This window comes from Artemia franciscana, chromosome 15, assembly GCF_032884065.1.
Source record: "Artemia franciscana chromosome 15, ASM3288406v1, whole genome shotgun sequence".
NCBI lineage: Eukaryota > Metazoa > Arthropoda > Branchiopoda > Anostraca > Artemiidae > Artemia > Artemia franciscana.
The window spans coordinates 37,957,003-37,975,580 of record NC_088877.1 but is presented as its reverse complement, the minus strand read 5'-3'; the positions used below and the strand labels follow the sequence as shown (position 1 = coordinate 37,975,580).

General features: G+C 36.9%; 1 protein-coding gene across 1 annotated transcript in view; it reads left to right on the top strand.

Annotated features, from left to right (window-relative positions):
• The window catches only part of LOC136036437 (uncharacterized), a 53,418-nt gene extending 35,187 nt beyond the window's left edge, over window positions 1-18,231 (top strand). The window contains exons 3-5 of the mRNA XM_065718672.1: window positions 336-473; window positions 13,200-13,299; window positions 17,974-18,231. Coding sequence (XP_065574744.1) covers window positions 336-473; window positions 13,200-13,231 — 170 coding nt within the window. The 3' untranslated portion in view covers window positions 13,232-13,299; window positions 17,974-18,231. The remainder of the gene's footprint in view (window positions 1-335; window positions 474-13,199; window positions 13,300-17,973) is intronic.
• Window positions 18,232-18,578: the final 347 nt, after the last annotated feature.

Sequence of the window (18,578 nt, the reverse complement as noted above, 5' to 3'; positions counted from 1 at the left end):
GGTGTAACCCTCCAGAGCCCTAAGGCAAAGGCATGAATTTATGCCCTGGGGACATATAGGGCTTTTATGGAATGGGTGGTCTCATTTGACTTTAAATTTGAAGTTATAGTGCCTTTTTAAGAGTCAAAACGATTTAAGAGACTCCCCCACGCCCATCATTTCCCACAACAAACAATTTCAACGCTCCCTCAAAATTTAGGTTTTATAATATATTACAATCATCCCATCTTTCAACTGTATCGAAACCTATCACCAAATACAGCTTTTATAATATCTGGTGCTTTATTTATCTGACTATAATTTTTATGTTTTATATATTTCTTTTTATTTTAAAGATACTGTGAAGGTAGAGTCAAGCGTTGTATCGAGTGGTGCGGCCGCTGCCGATTGCATCGGCCTATCCTTACCTGGTCCCAGTGCTCTGCCTGCTCACAATTCGGCCGAACAAGCTGGATCTCCACATAAGGAAAAAGGTAAGTTTGAAAATTAATAAGGGCTTCCATGGTTCACATCCCCCCATCCAGAGCTTTGGGTCAAGGGTTTTAATTTTTGTCCTGTTTGCAAATATGGTTTTTATGGAATGGGTGGTCGTATTAAATTCAAATAGGTCTCAATTAATCATATATTGGACTTTATAGTGCCTTTTTTAAGAGTCAAAGTGATTTGAGGGATTCCCTCATGCCTATCATTTCCCATAATAAAGATGATTTGAGACATCAATTTTTGTCATCATTGTTGAAAGATTCAGTAATTATGCTTAGTAATAATTGTAGTAGCAGTAGTAACTGTATGCAAATAGCACCTTTTTATCAACATCACCTACAATACACGAAGAGATTTTCAACTTGATACCATCAACCAGTCCTAAAGTGCTACTGATGCGGCCTCTTAACAAACCCAATGGGTATAGCGTGTATTGATTTATTTCAATACACTTACATTATTGCCCAAAATTTTGCCTTAATACCCTTAAGTCTATTAGTAGTAGCCCTAGCATCAGTAGTTACAGAAGTAACATTAGGAGTACAGTTATTAGTAGTAGTCTTAGCTTTAGTAGCAATAGTAGTAGTAGCAGTAATATTTATAGTAGCAGTAGTAGCTGCAGGAGTAGAGGCATTAGTATTATACTGCAAATATTGTCTTTTGGTTAGTCCAATATTCTCACAAAAAGCGTAGTAAATTTAATATCTCACACGAAACTGTTCCTAAGATATAGCATCCATACAACAGAAATATTCTCTGAAAATTTCACCTTCATATCTTCATAGGTTGTAGAGTTGGTCATCCATAGGTCGGTCGCTTTAATTGACCCAACGAATCGCATTAAGTCGAAACTTTTAGAGAACGTTTAGGGTGAGTTTCTATTAAACAAAAAAGGTACATGCATGAAGGTATTAAAAGGGCATATAAGCAATATAGGGTATATAAGGACAAAGGTAACGTTGCTCTATCATAGCTAGTAATATCATTCGTATTTTAAAGGAGTTAATATGATATAAATTCAAAAGTTCTAGTGCTCTTTTACCAGTCAAAAGCGATTAGAGTGCAATCAGCCTTTCTCTTTAGCTCATAATTTCTCAGACACCTCCAATCAAAAGTTTAAAACAGCCATTTTGTTGCATAGCTTAGCAGGGTATCAACTATGTATCTGGGGCTATTGGGTAGGTCAACCCCCCACAATAATGTAATTTGCTCATTATGCTTAAAAACTAAATGCGTAAATCAAAACTTACTGTTTGTAGGTTGGATGTCAATAAGACATCTCAGCAATATACCAAGAACGACTGAAAGTATTAAGCTTAAACTTTTGGGGCTACTTCTATTACTAATTCAGCTCTTATTATTTTAATAAACAAAAAGAGTGTAAGCGTATCCAGGCAGTGAAAGAGCATAGACATAATTTTGAAAGGAATATTATTAAGTTTTATTTATCAGGTCAACTAGAGGATGCATATGACTAAATTAAACACTACTATTTGTGTCATGATCTTCAGAACGGTTGATATTGTTAAAAATTACTGCAAAAGTTTCTACAGAATGCAAATAGAATTCAATTTCAATTCAATTCGTTTATTAACACAAAACAAATCACACGCTGTAAACTAACTACACCCAATGAGAGCACTGCCCGTAACGAGTGACAGTATTCATTCAATCATAAAGAGAAGAACTATAAGGTAAGAAAAGAAAAGAAAAAGAAGTAAATTGAAAAGAAAACAAACGCAAATTCATGAAACAAAACATAGAGAACTATCGGTACACAACTATCTAATTCAAGATTTTCCAATAAGAAGATTTTAATCTTACTTTTGAATTCTGGTAGGCTATTAGCGTTTCACAAAGTATTTGGCAAATAATTCCATATTTTCGGTCCGGTAAATTTTATTGAAAAACCAGATGACGTGAGACGTCTCGTTTCCATCATTCCTTCGAAAAGCCGACATAAACGACTCAGGTGCGGTATTTGTGCTCACTTTATATAAAGTTTCAGCAATCTTTTTTTCTCGAAGTCGAGCCACATATAATATCTTAAGTTTTATTAAAAACGCCTTCACACTCTGACGAGCCTCAAGCTTGCAAATTGTACGTATAGCCATTGTATACAACATTCTTCGCTGTCCCATTGTCCGTGCATATAAATAGATTGTCAGGTTTACCGACTCTTGAACATGAAACATATAATTGTCCATGGGAAAAACAATACGTATTCAGATCAAATACTTCATGATTCTAATGATTGCCCTTGAGCTTTGTTGATGGTGATCGCTAATCGAACATTCCCTGTGTCGCCGTCGTCACTTATATATCCCCCTGTGCCCCCCGTTGTAGTTGTGTCCCTGTGTCCCGGTCGTCATTTATATTCCCTGTGTCCCGGTGTCCCAGTCTGTAATTTCTCTTTGAGTGTCCTGGTCGTCATTTATATTCCCTTTGTCCCGGTGTCCCGGTCTGTATATACATTCGTTTTTGAATTGGTCTTTTTTTTAGTTTTTGGTTTTCTACCTTTTTTTTAGTTTTTTTAGTTATACCTCATGATTCTAATGATTGCCCTTGAGCTTTGTTGATGGTGATTGCTAATCGAACATTCCCTGTGTCCCCGTCGTCATTTATATATCCTCCTGTGCCCCCCGGCGTCCCCGTTGTAGTTAATGATGATAGAAGGTAATAAGCTTACCTAAGCTATGGATGTCCGGTGATTGATTTTTCTTCTAACGGTAATTTCGACAGGACCTGTGCCTATCATCATCAGGTTAATTCAAATTTCTTGCCAGAAAAGTAAAATCACTAAAAAAAAAAAAAAAAAACAGGGACACAACCGTGTCCCTGTTTTTTTTTCTACAACAACCGTTGTAGTTGTGTCCCGGTTGTCATTTATATTCCCTGTGTCTCGGTCGTCATTTGTGTCCCGGTCTGTACCCGCCGGTACCCGGTACCCGCCGGGCTTATCCCTTAAACTGCGGGGACAAGGTAGGCAGCCTCCAACGCTTCCCTTACTTCTCTCGCAAGTGAACCTTCAATCTAGAGAAAATGGGAATTGGTATTTGGTGCGAAGATGAACTTTTCTACAATCCTATCCTGTGCCTTGTACAGAAAAATCTTGCTAAAGGAGTTTCGCCCGATACGATAAAAGAGTATTTGGCCGATTTCTTCGAGTCTCCTTCTCATGGTGAGACCCGTAAATTGCTTTGTTTAAAGCTTTTTCCGAATGAAGTCCCATCGAAGCGCGTAGGAGCCAATGCTGCATTAAACTGTGATTCGGACATTATTTCTTCGCTTGTTAAGTGCGATTCCTAGAACATAAAGCTTCCAGACTTTGTTATCAAATGTCCCAGCGAAGTGCCAATGATCCCTTTCGATGCCTTCAGTACCCTCAGTGCCAAGGTGAATTCTTGCCTTGAACAGCTGCGTGATATGGCGTCCAAGGTTACAGAGGGACAGTCTAAGCTTGTAGCCCCTACTCCGTCCTACGCTATCGTTGTAAGAAACCCACCCCCGGAGCTCAGCGACCCTATCCTTCACATGAAGAAGCTCGAAACGTTGGATGGTCATGACGGAATCATAAGTCTAAAATCTAAGCCACATAGCAAAAGCTGGGTTGTGATGGTACGCGATAAGCGCTCAGCCAACTCGCTTGCTGAAGCTGTTACTAGCTCCATCCCTAGCGTTGGAGCCAGAGTGATTGATAAAAAGTCTTTTGCTGTGGTCTGGGATATATCCCATAATTATTCAAGAGCTGATTTGGAGGCCTCAGTGGAAGGACTTATTAGTGCTAGTCAAATCGGCGACTCTCGTACTTTTCGCCTCGAGTTCGTCGACAAAACCGCTCTGAACGCGGTTCTGGAGTCGGGAATCCGCATTGGATAGGAAATTTTTCGCACTAAGCCCTTTCAATCCATTCCGCGTCGATGCTTTCGCTGTCAAAGTACTGATCACCTGATTGGAGCTTGTCCCAGCTCACCAGCATATCCCAAGTGTTCCAGATGTTCTGGCCCTCATGTGAATTCCAAGGAAAACCCTTGCCAAGCCTCACCAAAATGTGAAAATTGCAATATGGAACACGTAAGTTTTAGTCTGAAATGCAAAGTTCTCCGATCGGCTCTCAACAACGCTAATAAATGAATGCTCAAACTCCGTTTAGCTTTGTTTCCCTTAATATTAATGATACAAAAGACAAGGATCTACTGATAAGTGAGCTACTTGAAAATGATATTGTGTTTCTACAGGAGCACCTTCTCTCTAAAGTGAATGTTGATAGCCTAAAGTGTTCTCGGACCCATTATACCTTCTTGAGAGCCGCCCAAAAAACCCGTGGAAGACCATCAGGAGGTCTGGCCATCTATTTCAGACACAAGACTCAACCGATATTATTGCAAAGGGACGCTAACATCTTAGCGATAAAATGTGGTGATACCGCATTTATAAACATTTATTTCCCCTGTAATAAAAAGACTGTGCAGTCATTGTCTAGTTTTTCACAAGCATGTAATCGCCTACGAACACTACTTAGCGACCTTTCAAAACAAAATACCAAATGGGTTCTCGCCGGCGACACGAACACTGACTTATTATCTAATTCCGACCGATCTGAAATCTTTCTCGATTCACTACCTGGAAGATTCCATCTTGCTGATGAAGATCTTCTATTTACTTATATTCACAATCGTGGTGGTCTTACTTCTAACCTTGATCAAGTAATTGTGTCAGATTCAACTCTACTTTCATCAATAGTTCATGTGGAAGACTCTAAAATCGACGACGATCATTTACCAATCACGTGCCAACTATCTTGCTCCATGGCGACCTCTGTGCAACGTAACTCTCCCAAGTGGTTCTCAAAGTTAAATTGGGAAAATACCAATGTTCCACTTAATGTATTGACATTGTCCCAGTTATTATCATCTATTAAAGTGGCTTTCCACTTATTGCAAACATCTGTATCTACAACTTCAACTCGGATAGATATCAACTCGTATTATCAGCAAATAGTGTTCTGTCTAAAGTCTGCCGCTAAAACAGCTGTACCCTCCGAGTGTGTGCGAACGGGTACTCGCAATCCCTTTTGGAAAGTTGATCCTAAAGTGAAGATAGCTAAACAAAAAGCTAAGTTCTGGCTCCGTATGTGGATAGCCTGTAATCGTCCTTCTTCTGGTTCAGCACATCAAATAAAACAGAAAACCAAACGAGAGTACAAATATTCCCTGCGTAGAGCGAGACTGAATGCCTGGGATGGTCCTTGTGACAAGAAATCCTGGGATCGTGTAATAAACAGTGTTAAGTGTTCACCTCCAATTAATTCGTCTCTTCGGCTATGTGACTTCGTTTCTCATCATAAAAATATTTTGCTTTCGTTTAATATTAATCTCAAAAATCATTTTACAAAGCTTGTCAACTCAATCCTCCCGATTCGTATCAACCAATCTCAAGTGTTGTCGGTGGAATCTGGTGTTATACTCCGAGCTCTTATGCAAGTGAATAAGTCTGAGTCTCTCGATAGTGATGGTCTTTGCTTCAAGTTTTTTGCTTATGATTGTCCTGAACTGCTGAAGCATTTGCAGTTATTGTATCAGATGTTTTTGGCACAGTCCGTTGTGCCAGATACTTTTTTGTCCGGTTGTATATCTCCCATAGTCAAGAGGGGTAAGGACCCCAGTGCTTGCTCTAATTATCGTCCTATCCCTGTGTCTTGTTTTGTTAGTAAGCTATTTGAATATGTACTGCTACCGGCCATTAACTCCAAGTGCAATTTTACACCCTTCCAGCTTGGTTTTAGAAAAGGTACGGGCTGTTTTCAAGCTCACCATATTGTGGGTCGGCTAATGAAACAAGCTGTTGCTCAAAAAAGTCCCCTGTATTGTTTGACTGTTGACATATCAAGTGATTTTGATAATGTAATTCATTCAAATGCTTTGTTTTCTCCAGCAGCCTCGGGTGTTAACATTTCTATTGTTTCCGTGCTTAAGTATTGGTATGCTAATTCTTCAGTTAGGGTGAAGTGGAATGGTACGGTAGGGGAGTATATTCCTGTTAAAAAAGGCGTTAGGCAAGGTGCCGTGTTATCCCCGAGCATTTTTAAATGTGTTTTAGCTTCGTGTCTCCAATGTCTTCAACCGTCAATTTTTTACAATGATAATTTAGGCATTAGTCACGTTGCGTATGCTGATGATGTTCTGCTTCTTAGCCGTACAAAAAATGGTCTAATTACCAACTTCTACTGGCTTTCAGCCGCACTATCCACAGTAGGCCTTTCAGTTAATGCCTCCAAATGTGAGTTTTTGTGTTTTGGGAGTCCTCCACCAGCATCACCTCTTTGTTTGGGTTCTTCAACTATACCATGTTCAGCAAGTATTAAATGGTTGGGACTCTCTTTTTCCACGTCACGTTCGTCTACTTGCTCCACTATTACGTCCAGCGTGCTGAAAAGTATGCGGGTTGGATACGCGAAAATTTCACCAAATCGTGGTCGGTATAACCGAAATGGACTATGCCGTCTTTATTCTAGTTTTTGTGCCCCTGCTGTTTTTTATCTTTGTGGTTTTGCATTCCTCCTTCGCAAGAAGGATACAAAGAAAATACCGCTTAGGATATTTTAAGTATTGCAAGTATTTGCTGCGTCTGCCTCGGTGGTATCGGGATCATACAGTCGTCTCTAAATTTGACATCGTTGATGCGCCCTCGCGACTGAAACATTTATCTAAAGATATATGTCTTAAAACTCGGCAAATGATCGGTGTTTTTGACCCTCTTTGGCCATTTTTTGAATGGAGGTAATTTATTTATGTTGTATGTTGTTATGCTGCTATGTTATTTATGTTGTTATGTTTTTTGTCTTGTTTTTTCTTTTTTTGTGTGTTTACTCCACAGTTTAATGTACTTTGTGGGTTATAAATAAATTATTATTATTATTATTTGTTTTTGAATTGGTATATGATGAAATAATTTTTTTTGTTTTTCCCCTTTTTTCTTTTTAGTTTTTTTTTGGTTTTTACCTTTTTTTAGTTTTTTTTCTTTTTAGTTTTTTTTGGAGTTTTTACCTTTTCAGTTTTTTTATTTTTATTTTTTAGTTTTGTTTTTCTCCTTTATTTTTCAGTTTTTTTCCTTTTTTTATTTTTTCCTCGGCACGCTTTCTTTTCTTACTTTCTCTATCAGCCGCAAGTTTTTTGGCATAGTATCTTTGAGCAGCTACCGCGGCTGTTGCCATTGTAGGTTCTTCAGTCATTTTACAATTAAACATTTTTCCGTCCACGATCTTCTTACAATTAAAAATTTGTCTTTTGAGCAGCTTCCTCGGCTGTTGCCATTGTAGGTTCTTCAGTCATTTTACAATTAAACGTTTTTCCGTCCACGATCTTCTTACAATTAAAAATTTGTCTTTGAACGATTTTCTTAAATACCTTTAATGACGTCATCGTCATAAGAAACATGACGACAACTATCTTCATGACGACATGACATGATGACATGACCTCAGTCGACAGACACACAGACAGACAACTTATTTTTATATATATACTAGCTGTTGGGGTGGCACTTTGCGCCACCCCAACACCTAGTTGGTGGGGCTCTTCGCGCCCCCCAAGCCCCCCCCCCCCGCGCGTAAGTCGTTACGCGCCATATTAGTTACGCGCCATTGTAGTTGTGTCCCTGTGTCCCACCTGTGAATAGATATATATATATATATAAATAGATTGTAAGGTTTACTGACTCTTGAACATGCAACATATAATTGTCCATGGGAAAAACAATCCGTATTCAGATCTATACCTCATTATTCTAATGATGTGTTTCTGTGTCCCGGTCGTCATTTATATTCCCTGTGTTCCGGTCGTCATTTGTGTCCCGGTGTCCCAGTTTGAAATTTCCCTTTGAGTGTCCCGGTCGTCATTTATATTCCCTGTGTCCCGGTGTCCTGGTCGTCATTTGTGTCCCGGTCTGTAATTTCTATTCGAACAATCCCTGTGTCCCGGTCGTCATTTATATATCCCGCCTGTGCCCCCGGCGTCCCCGTTGTAGTTGTGTCCATGTGTCCCGGTTGTCATTTATATTCCCTGTGTCCCGGTCGTGATTTGTGTCCGGGTGTCCCAGTCTGTAATTTCTCTTTGAGGTTCCCGGTCGTCATTTATATTCCCTGTGTCCCGGTCGTCATTTGTGTCCCGGTATGTAATTTCATCAGTTGACAAACATGACGTCAATCGAAAAACAACTTCATGACGCATACAGCTCAATCCTTATAATGACGTCAGTCGACAAACATGACGTCACTCGACACACACACAGACAACTTATTTTTATATATATAGAAGATAAGATAGATACGTCAGTTGACAAACATGACGTCAGTAGACAGACAAACAACTTATATATATATATATATATATATATATATATATATATATATATATATATATATATATATATATATATATATATAAACCTACATACACGCAGATACACTCATATTAAAGTTCCTATTTCCATATTCTCTAAGGAATATGAAGAACATGATGGTTTTCTATCCACCAAAGGCAGACCCAGGTCGGGGTGCGTGCCCCTCCCTAACGTAGTGGCAAATTAGGGATTGGGACTGCTTGCTATGGTTGGGGTTGGGACGAAAGTTATTTTTGTAATTGGTTTTTAGTAGTTAATTGTTAAGACTGTTTCTTTTCACAAACAAGTTTCAATCAAAGTTTCAGTTACTTTGGGTGGTCGCTGTTAGATCTTATTGATAACGCATACCAGCTAAAAATATGCATTAAAGGAATCTGTGTGTATTACAAAAAAAGCCAACTGGGAGGCGAAAACCTACGTTTCGTAATAACAAGAAGGGGCAATTTAAAATCTCAACTTCTTTAGGCTATCGAAATGATATTTCAGGTTTGTGCTGTTGCAACGGGGCTGAAAAACTCAACATTTGAACTAATTTTTACTGTCAAAAAACTGTTTTCGAGTGTTGGTATGGCACAGAGACGAAGGAATCGATATCTTTCGTTTTTTGGCTTTCAAAAGATTTGAGTTTGCTTTCTTGGTAAAGCGGTGGTCTACAGCGTTGTTGTTTTTAATGGGATTTGTACAATAGAAAAGAAATGTGTGAGAAGTGCAAAAATCATTAATTTAAGGCCGTGATTAAGTGAACTGATGGAACTCGAAAATCCCATGTTAAATTGAAAATTTATATTTAAAAAGTACTCAAGTATTCATTGGCGGAAGATGCCGCTTTTAATATCAGGCCATAGCTTCTTGAAGATGCTACAAAATGTTTGAAAGGATTTTGCTCTATTCCTCTAATTGCTTAGAAATCTTAGAAAATGTCTAGGTCTTTTTCACAACTGTACTCTATAAAGGATATTGCTTTTGGAACAAAATCGGTACTATCATGAGCAGAAAACAATAATCTGTAAGATGATTGGAACCATTTTTCGATGTATTTTCCTGTTTTCTAACAGTCCCCTAGAATATTTTCAGTGACCTGAAATTTTTACAAGTCGGTTGCCAGAAAGAATCGTTTCAGATCGCCGATAATACCCCCTAGAGACCAAAATGACAAGCCGGTATAATCAGCTGCTTGTTTATAGAGTGTGAAACTTTCATAAATTATTTCAATGCAATGAAGAAACCTAGAAATGGGAAATAGTCAGGAGCCTTCCGTAAAGTTGTGCACACAAAGCTTAAATCATGGGGAAAATTAAATCAAAGCGAGGTATGCAACTGCGAAACTGCGAACAATTTCGGGATAGGCGAGTGGATAAAGAATCAAAAAGAGGCTAAGGCGGACTGTGGCATGGAAGTTGGAAAGAATGGACTAGTCAACCTCAAACGAGGCCACGACTACTTTTAACAAGTACAATGTCAGCTTGAATGTGTTCATCTAGATACTTGCTTTTTCATGATTTTTACCCAGAAAGACTTCTACATTGAAAAGATAGACCGCGATCCAGGCTTTTGGGCCGATAAGATTTTTCCCAAGCTAAAAGGATTCTTCATGGATGCTTTGATCCCAGAGTTCCACGGGGGCTTGCAATACGAGAGATTAATATATACCTATAAGATTAATCGTCTCGTACCGGTAACAGGAAAATTCATTTTCCTTACATTCTATCCTTCTTTGTATTTACATACTTAATTGTATTTTCATTTGAAATAAAATACCTTTGTTTATATTGCTTGTCCTCCAACTTTATCAAACAGTTCGTGGTAACAAACTGTAGTAAAGAGCGACCCGGCTCAATAGTAACCAAAACTCTAAAAAATGGAATTTTGATACCAATAGCTACATCAGAAGAATGGCATTTTAATGCTGATTTTAAATATATAAGCTACATCAAGTTTAGTCTTACCCATCAAAAGTTACAAGCCTGAGAAAATTTGCTTTATTTTAGAAAATAGGGGGAAACAACCCCTAAAAGTCATAGAACCCTACTGTAGAAGTTTCAAGCTCCCATCCACCAAAATGTGGAATTTTGTATTTTTTGTCAGAAGGCAGATCACATATGCGTGTTTATTTTTTTTTCAGGGGTGATCGAATCGACCCAGTGGTCCTAGAATGTTGCAAAATAGCCATTTTATTCAGCGTAGTCGAAAATCCTTATAACTGTGTCTTTTGGGACGACTTACTCCCCCACAGTCCCCGTGGGAGGGGCTACAAGTTACAAACACTGACCAGTGCTAACATATAGTAATGATTATTGGGAAGTGTACAGATGTTTTCAGGGGCGTTTTCATTTGGTTGGGGGCAGGGGTTGAGAAGAGAGGGATATGCTGGAGGAACTTTTCATGGAGGAACTTTCCATGGGGGAATTTCTTCCCCCATGGGGGAAGAAAATTTCCATGAAGGGAGTGCAGGATTTTCTAGCATTATTTAAAAAAACAATGAAAAAATAAATATGACGAAGTCTTTTCAACTGAAAGTAAGGAACAGCATTAAAACTTAAAAGGAACAGAAATTATTACGCATATGAGGGGCTCACCTCCTCCCAATACCTCGCTCTTTATGCTAAAGTATTTTTAGAAATTTCAACTATTTATTCTACGGCTTTTGTGATTCAGGGGTCATTGTTAAGAAATCGGGACAAAATTTAAGCTTTAGCGTGAAGAGCGAGGTACTGACGAGGGGGTGAACCCCCTCATATATGTAATAAAAATATGAGAATACAGAAGTTCCTTACGTAAGCTAATTTGTAAGTTACGTATATCTTTAACTAATAAAATTTATTTAAAGTTCTAGTTGCCTTTTTAGGTAACCAAATAATCGGAGGGTAACTAGACCTCCTTCCCCGCTCCTTTTTTTTCTCAAAATCATTCGATCAAAACTATGAGAAAGCCATTTAGCCAAAAAATAAATATGCAAATTTCGTTTTAATTATTCATCTGCGGATAGCATAAATCAAAACATGCATTGATTAAAAAACGTTCAGAAATTAAATTAAATAAAAACAAGTGTTTTTTAACTTAAAGTAAGAAGTGACATTAAAACATGAAACGAACAGAAATTACTTCATATATGAAAGGGGCTGCTTCCTCATCAACGCCCCGCTCTTCCCGCTAAAGTCTGACTCTTTCTCTTAACTCTATTTTTTAAAACAGTAAAAAACTTCAGCATAAAGAGCGGGGCGTTCACGAGGAAGTAGTCCCTTTCATATACGAAGTAATCTCTGTTCGTTTTAAGTTTTAATGTCACTCCTTACTTTCAGTCATTTTTTTTTAATTTAATTTGTAAGAAACCATTGGTTTTCTAAGAATCCTCGAAGAAAGCTTTCAACTAAGTTCAGTGTTTAGTTTCGAATTAATCAACTGAGGTATTTTAAATAGCCTATCCCTAGGAAAAAAAGTGGAAAAAACAATAAATTTTAAAATGCACTCTATGAATGCCGTCACAGTTGCATATACATGGGCACTTTGTACTTGAGAATGATAGTGCTCTTTTGCTCATTTTCTCTTCTCCCTTGGTCGGTAACCAAGCTTTGCAAGACGCAGCCAAATATATTAATATTTCTCGGCTGAAGCATCTCGCCAAAGGAAGCTGTCTGTCAAAACCTTTGACAAGACTTGATAATTGCTGCTATTTGAAGTTTTGACCACCAACGGTCTCTAGAGAATTGAGAGACAGAAGGCTACCCCAACTTCAATTTTGAAGCTCGATATTTTCAAGTTCACTTAATCACGGCCTTAAGTTTTGGATTTTGTGAGCAAATGGTTGCCATATTAGAGCTTATTTTCATTTAATTAAAGCTCTGCATAATATGGCATATCACATCCTCTGTTCATAAATAGTATTTGCATAGTACTACTCCTCTGTATAAAATAGGCAAAACCTGACAAAATTATTCTAGACCTGACATTTTGATCAGTCTCAATGAAGAAATTTTTCCATAGTTCCTCCTTGTGTCCCAGCATGAGTGTTTTATGCTTAAAGACATGTTATGTTTGTATTCAGCCACCGTTAGCTGCCGAGGAATCCACATCAATCCCTACTTCTTCTAGTCTAAAATATTCTGTTGACGAAGTGCAATAGACTGACATCACTTTTGATAGTTTTAGCAATAATCAACAAGCTGCAACAGTGAACATTGCTGTAAAATACAAGATCTGTGAAGATTTCTCTTATGTCAATCCATTTCAGTTTTGTTTGAAGATTTCAACAGTTATATTATTAATGATGATACTTTGAAAGAATTAATTTTAGGGATTAAACGGAATTTTAATTTTAGGGAAATTTTTGGGGGGACATACAGTACACTAACAGCTGTCAAATACAGGATGAGGAAACGACGGGAACAGCTGATAAAATTATTGAAGCTGCAATTGAAGGTTAAATTTATTTATTTATTATTTATTTTTATTTATTTAATAAATAAGTTAAATTTATTTATTTTTAAGGTAGTCCCGTGCAATCCAGAACACAGTCTAGAAGCTTTCTGAATGCAAGATCTAAAAAAACTGGTTTCACAGTCACAACGATATGTGAACGATGACAGAATTCATTAAAATGTATAATCTGGGCTGTATATTTGCAAATGAGGGATGGTTTGTGGGGGCAAAATTATGTTAAGTTATTTTAAGCCCCCCGCCACCTTTCTGATGTACAAATGTGTAGCCTAAATTACATTTTACCATAAACTAAAGTAATACGTTTTCATCATGTTTGAATGTGATCAGCCACAATTAGCTTCTATAGCGTGTTCTAGATTTTACGGAAATACAGTTTTTAACTCTGTTCTTCTTTAAAATAAGTATTTATTGAATTATTTAATCTTTATTCCATGACCGAATCAGTATTTTATAGACAAAGACAAAGCCAATAACAAACACAATTCTCAAAAGGAGGGCTGTAGTCTCCCCCATCGTTCGGTCACTCGAAAAAAAAAATAATTCGCTAAAATCGTGTTTTTTCCACACAGCTAGAACTCTTTGTTTGGATAAATAAAGACCACACAAATAAAGATATGTCTTGTTATTGAATTATTGTAATTGAAACGAAAATCATGCTAATTATTGAAAAAAATGAGGTACTTCCATTAGATTTGGAAAATGAGCAACCCTGATCTGAGAAGCATTCTTTTGTGAATTCCCCTTACATATGGGTATCCATATGATCCTCTTTAGGGAAGGGTAAGCTCAAAAATAAATAAATAAAATTCTTTCTCCTTTTTAGTGAAAATGAAAAAAACTTCCCTGATTTGAATCAAACCCCTGCCTCCCAGTTTAGACACTTGCCTCTAGCCATGAAAGAATTTTAAGTAATAATGCGGGATAAAAATTCATCTAGGGGGGACAGACTTCATAGCTTTTAGATTGTTAGACCCCGATAGCCATTTGTGATGGCACATAGGGAGAGAAGGAGGTGACTTGAGAATTTTCCCTTATTACTGATCATAAAGGATCCCACTTTTTAGAAGAGGTGGCCCTAATATGTTGTTTTTAAATGTTTTTAACCCCCTATCCGTTCCAGAAATGTGCCTCATGACAGCAGGGAAATTCCTATGGTCTGATGAATGAGTTTATAGGCTACGCTGAATTTTTTTTTTCTATTTGTTAATTTTCCCTCTTGTTTTTTTTTTCTTCGTGTAAACCCTATATTAGTTTTATTTACCTGTTTATGTTCATCATATATTATGCGTCCTGTTTACGTAGATTATTTAAGTTTGTTTATTTTTCACCTGTTTGCGTCTGTAGATCGGCCAGCAGCTGAAACAAAAGTAAAATTCCGAATTCGAGATGTCAAAATTAAAGCCTGGAAAGACTATGAATACATACTATGATTAAAATTTTAAATAAACACATTATTTGTGTAAAAAATTTTAACGTAAAGAGGAGGGCGTTGAGGAGGGAACAGCCCCTTTCATATACGGAGTAATTTCTGTCTGTTTTAAGTTTTAATGTTACTCCTTACTGTCAGTTAAAAATACTTGTTATTTTTATTTAATTTCAGAACGTTTTTGAATTAATGCATGTTTTGATTTGGCTCTCCGCAGATGAATAATTGAAACGAAATTTGCTTATTAATTTATTTTTTTGGCTAAATGGCTTTCTCATAGTTTTGATCGGACGATTTTGAGAAAAAAGGAGCGAGGGAGTAGACCTAATTAGCCTCCAATATTTTGGTTATTATAAAAGGCAGCTAGAACTTTTAATTTTTTATGAATATTGTGATTAGTAAATATATACGTAACTTACGAATTAGCTTGCTTAACGAACTTCTATATTCGTATGTTTTTATTACTTATATAAGGGGTCTCACCCTCTCATCAATACCTCGCTATTGACACTAAAGCTTAAATTGTGTTCCAATTCCTTAAGAATTACCCCTGAGTCACAAAGGCCGTAAAATAAATAGTTGAAATTAATAATATTACTTTAGCGTAAAGAGCAAGGTATGAGCAGGTGGTGAACCCCTCATATGGGTAATAATTTCTGTTCGTTTTAATTCTGCTATTTACTTTCAGTTGAAAAAACTTTTTAAATTTATTTTTTCATTGTTAAAAAAAAAATGCTAAGAAATCCTGCACCCCTTAATGGAAATTTTCTTCCACTATGACAGATTACTCCATGAAAAGTTCCCTCTACATAACCCCCTCTCTTCAACCCCTCTCCCAACCTAAAAAATCCCCCTGAAAGCGTCTGTACACTTCCCAATAACCATTACAGTATGTAAAAACTGGTTAAAGTTTGTAACTTATAGCCCCTCCCACAGGGACTGTGGGGGAGTAAGTTGTCCGCAAAGACATAGTTATTAGATTTTTTACTATGTTGAATAAAATGGCTACTTCAGAATTCTGATCCGGTGACTTTGGAAAAGATGAGGGTGGGAGGGGGCCTAGGTGCCCTCCATTTTTTTGGTCACTTAAAAAGGGCACTAGAACTTTCAATTGCTGTTGGATTGAGCCCTTTTGTGGCATTATAAGACCATTGGATCGATACGATCAACCCTGGGGAAAAAACAGCAAAGAATAAAAAACAAATAAACACGCATCCTTGATCTGTCTTGTGGCTAAAAATACAAAATTCCACATTTTCATAGATAGGAGCTTGAAACTTCTACTATAGGGTTCTCTGATACGCTAAATCTGATGATGTGATTTTTGTTAGGATTATATGACCTTTTAAGGGGTGTTTCCCCCTATTTTCAAAAATACGGCAAATTTCCTCAGGCTCGTAACTTTTGATGGGTAATACTTAACTTGAAGAAACTCATATAATTAAAAAAATCATCAAAATGTAATTCTTGTGATCTAACTATTGTTATAAGAATTCCGTTTTGACAGTTTCGGTTACTATTGAGTTGGGTCGCTCCTTACTAAAGCTCGTTACCATGGACTGTTTGATAGTTTTACATTCATGTAATGCTTTTGGTCACTCGCCTCGCTATGACTGAAGACTGCACTAGCCCAGCGGTCAACTGTCAGGAATGAATGTTTTTCGGGGGTCCTTAGCACTTGTTAGGACCCCCAGGTCCAAAACACTCAGTCATAGCAGCCGCAAATCGGCACCACCATAGTCGATCCCGAATGCCTAGGCAAGTATGCGCTGGTCCTGACCGAGTTCAGACTAAGGAAATCCAAAGTTCTCTTTCAACTACTGTATTACCTGAAAATTCAGGGCAAGCACGAGACAACCAATAACACTTATAAAAACGCCTAACAAAACATAAACCACACTTACTTAAGACTTATGCTATATACTTTTGATTGCAGTATAATTAGACGACAAATGACTTAAAAACAAGCGCCAAAACTAAAAAACTTTACTTTTTATACTTTCCCAAAAAAACACATTTTTCCAGCCAGGTACTTTTCTATGGTTAAATAACGTGCGCCGAACCGGGTAAAACTTGATAAAGATCTATTAATTAGATTTTTGGAAAGGAATTTTTTAAACATGTAATCAATAATAGTTTAGATTAATTTAGTTATACTTATTACATTTATAGCTATAGCAAATTTGCAACCAATTGGCTTTTAAAACGTTATAGCCTAAAAATTTAAAGCAAAACCGTCAAAATACAATTTTTTTTTTTATAAACCAAAACACATTAATACGTTTTTGAAACTTTGAATAAAAAGAACATGTAAATCAAAAATGTTTCAAGCAGAGACACATCTACAAAATCTTTTGTTCTTTAGAGGCTATTAAATAAAAAAAACAAGTTTTTTTTGTTTACTGAAAGTAATGAGCGACATTAAATCTTAAAACGGACAGAAATTACTCCGTATATGAAAGGGGCTATTCCCTCCTCAGCGCCCCGCTCTTTACGCTAAAGGTTGACTCTTTCTCTCAACTTCTTAAAACAGTAAAAGACTTCAGCATAAAGAGCTAACCCAAGCATTTACCTTCCCCTCAGCAGAGTTTATTTGGGTCCAACTAGTCAAGACCCCCCTCTCTTGACACTGATGTTAAATCCTGGTACGCCTCATGGTAAATTTGAAAATAAATTTTGATTCTTTCCAAATAAGAAATTTCGGCTAAATTTTTCATTTCTTTTTTGTTTAAAGCATCGATTTGAGCCCGAATTTGGTCAGCCGTAACTGAGTTAAGGTATCTGAGTTTTGCAGTCTGAGTCTTGCCCTCACTTCTTATGGATACAAATATTCCTCAAACCATTAGAATTCGAATAAGAGGTCGTCAAATATGCGTAACCAGGTCAAAAACTATTCATGAGAAATATTTGGATCATTCTAGAGAAGTAGGTTTTAGAGAGTCTAGAGAAGTAGGTTTTTGTATTTATAAAGGCGGATTGCAATCCTTCTTGATTATAATTTATTCTAATGTTTAAAGCAACTAAAGACAGGTTTGGCCCAAGGTATTTTACCCTTTAACCCCTTTTTTCCTTATACCTCCTGAGTAGTTTTTCTGATTTTTCATTTAAGACATAAATTATTCTTTTTCATCAGTTATTATTTTTATTTGTCTATTCCTTAGTAGTTCCTCTTTCTTTATAGAACTCTTTAAACTTTAAAGTTTTATTACCTTTCTGTTTTCTTTTAGGTCTACATCCCTCGGTCTATTGACTGGTTATATCACGTGATTTGAGTTATAGATGGCACTGCTTAAACACAATCACAGGACATAACAGTATAGACTGCTTTGGACTTCATTCAGGAAAATTTTCACAGATGTATTCAAAACAAACAGATTAAAAATGCTTCATTACAAAAGGAAAATCAAGCTTAATGTTCGCTTCGCAAGCACATGAATCAGTACTATTTACGTTTTCAAGAGACAATTAAAACTATGACATCTGTAGCTTTTTGTGTGTCTACTTTTCTATACTAACGCCAGTCATTAGAAAAATTCCAAATAAAACCTTTCCACGACACAAGGTGTGCACACAAGGTGTGCAGAAAGCACAGCCTGATCCTCTCTCTCTTAGAATGTTTGTGCCTACCGGCTGATGGCTACCGGCCATGATGCCTACCGGCTGATTTTGCAGGATGATGACCAACTATAGAATAGTCATACAAAAATAAAACTACAAATTTAAGCCAAATTGGCTAAACAGGTGAGTTTTGGCCTCCAAAATCTATAAATCCAATCCTACCTAGAAAATCTAAGCATAATTATTATTTTGAACATTTTGGAAAGCTGACTTT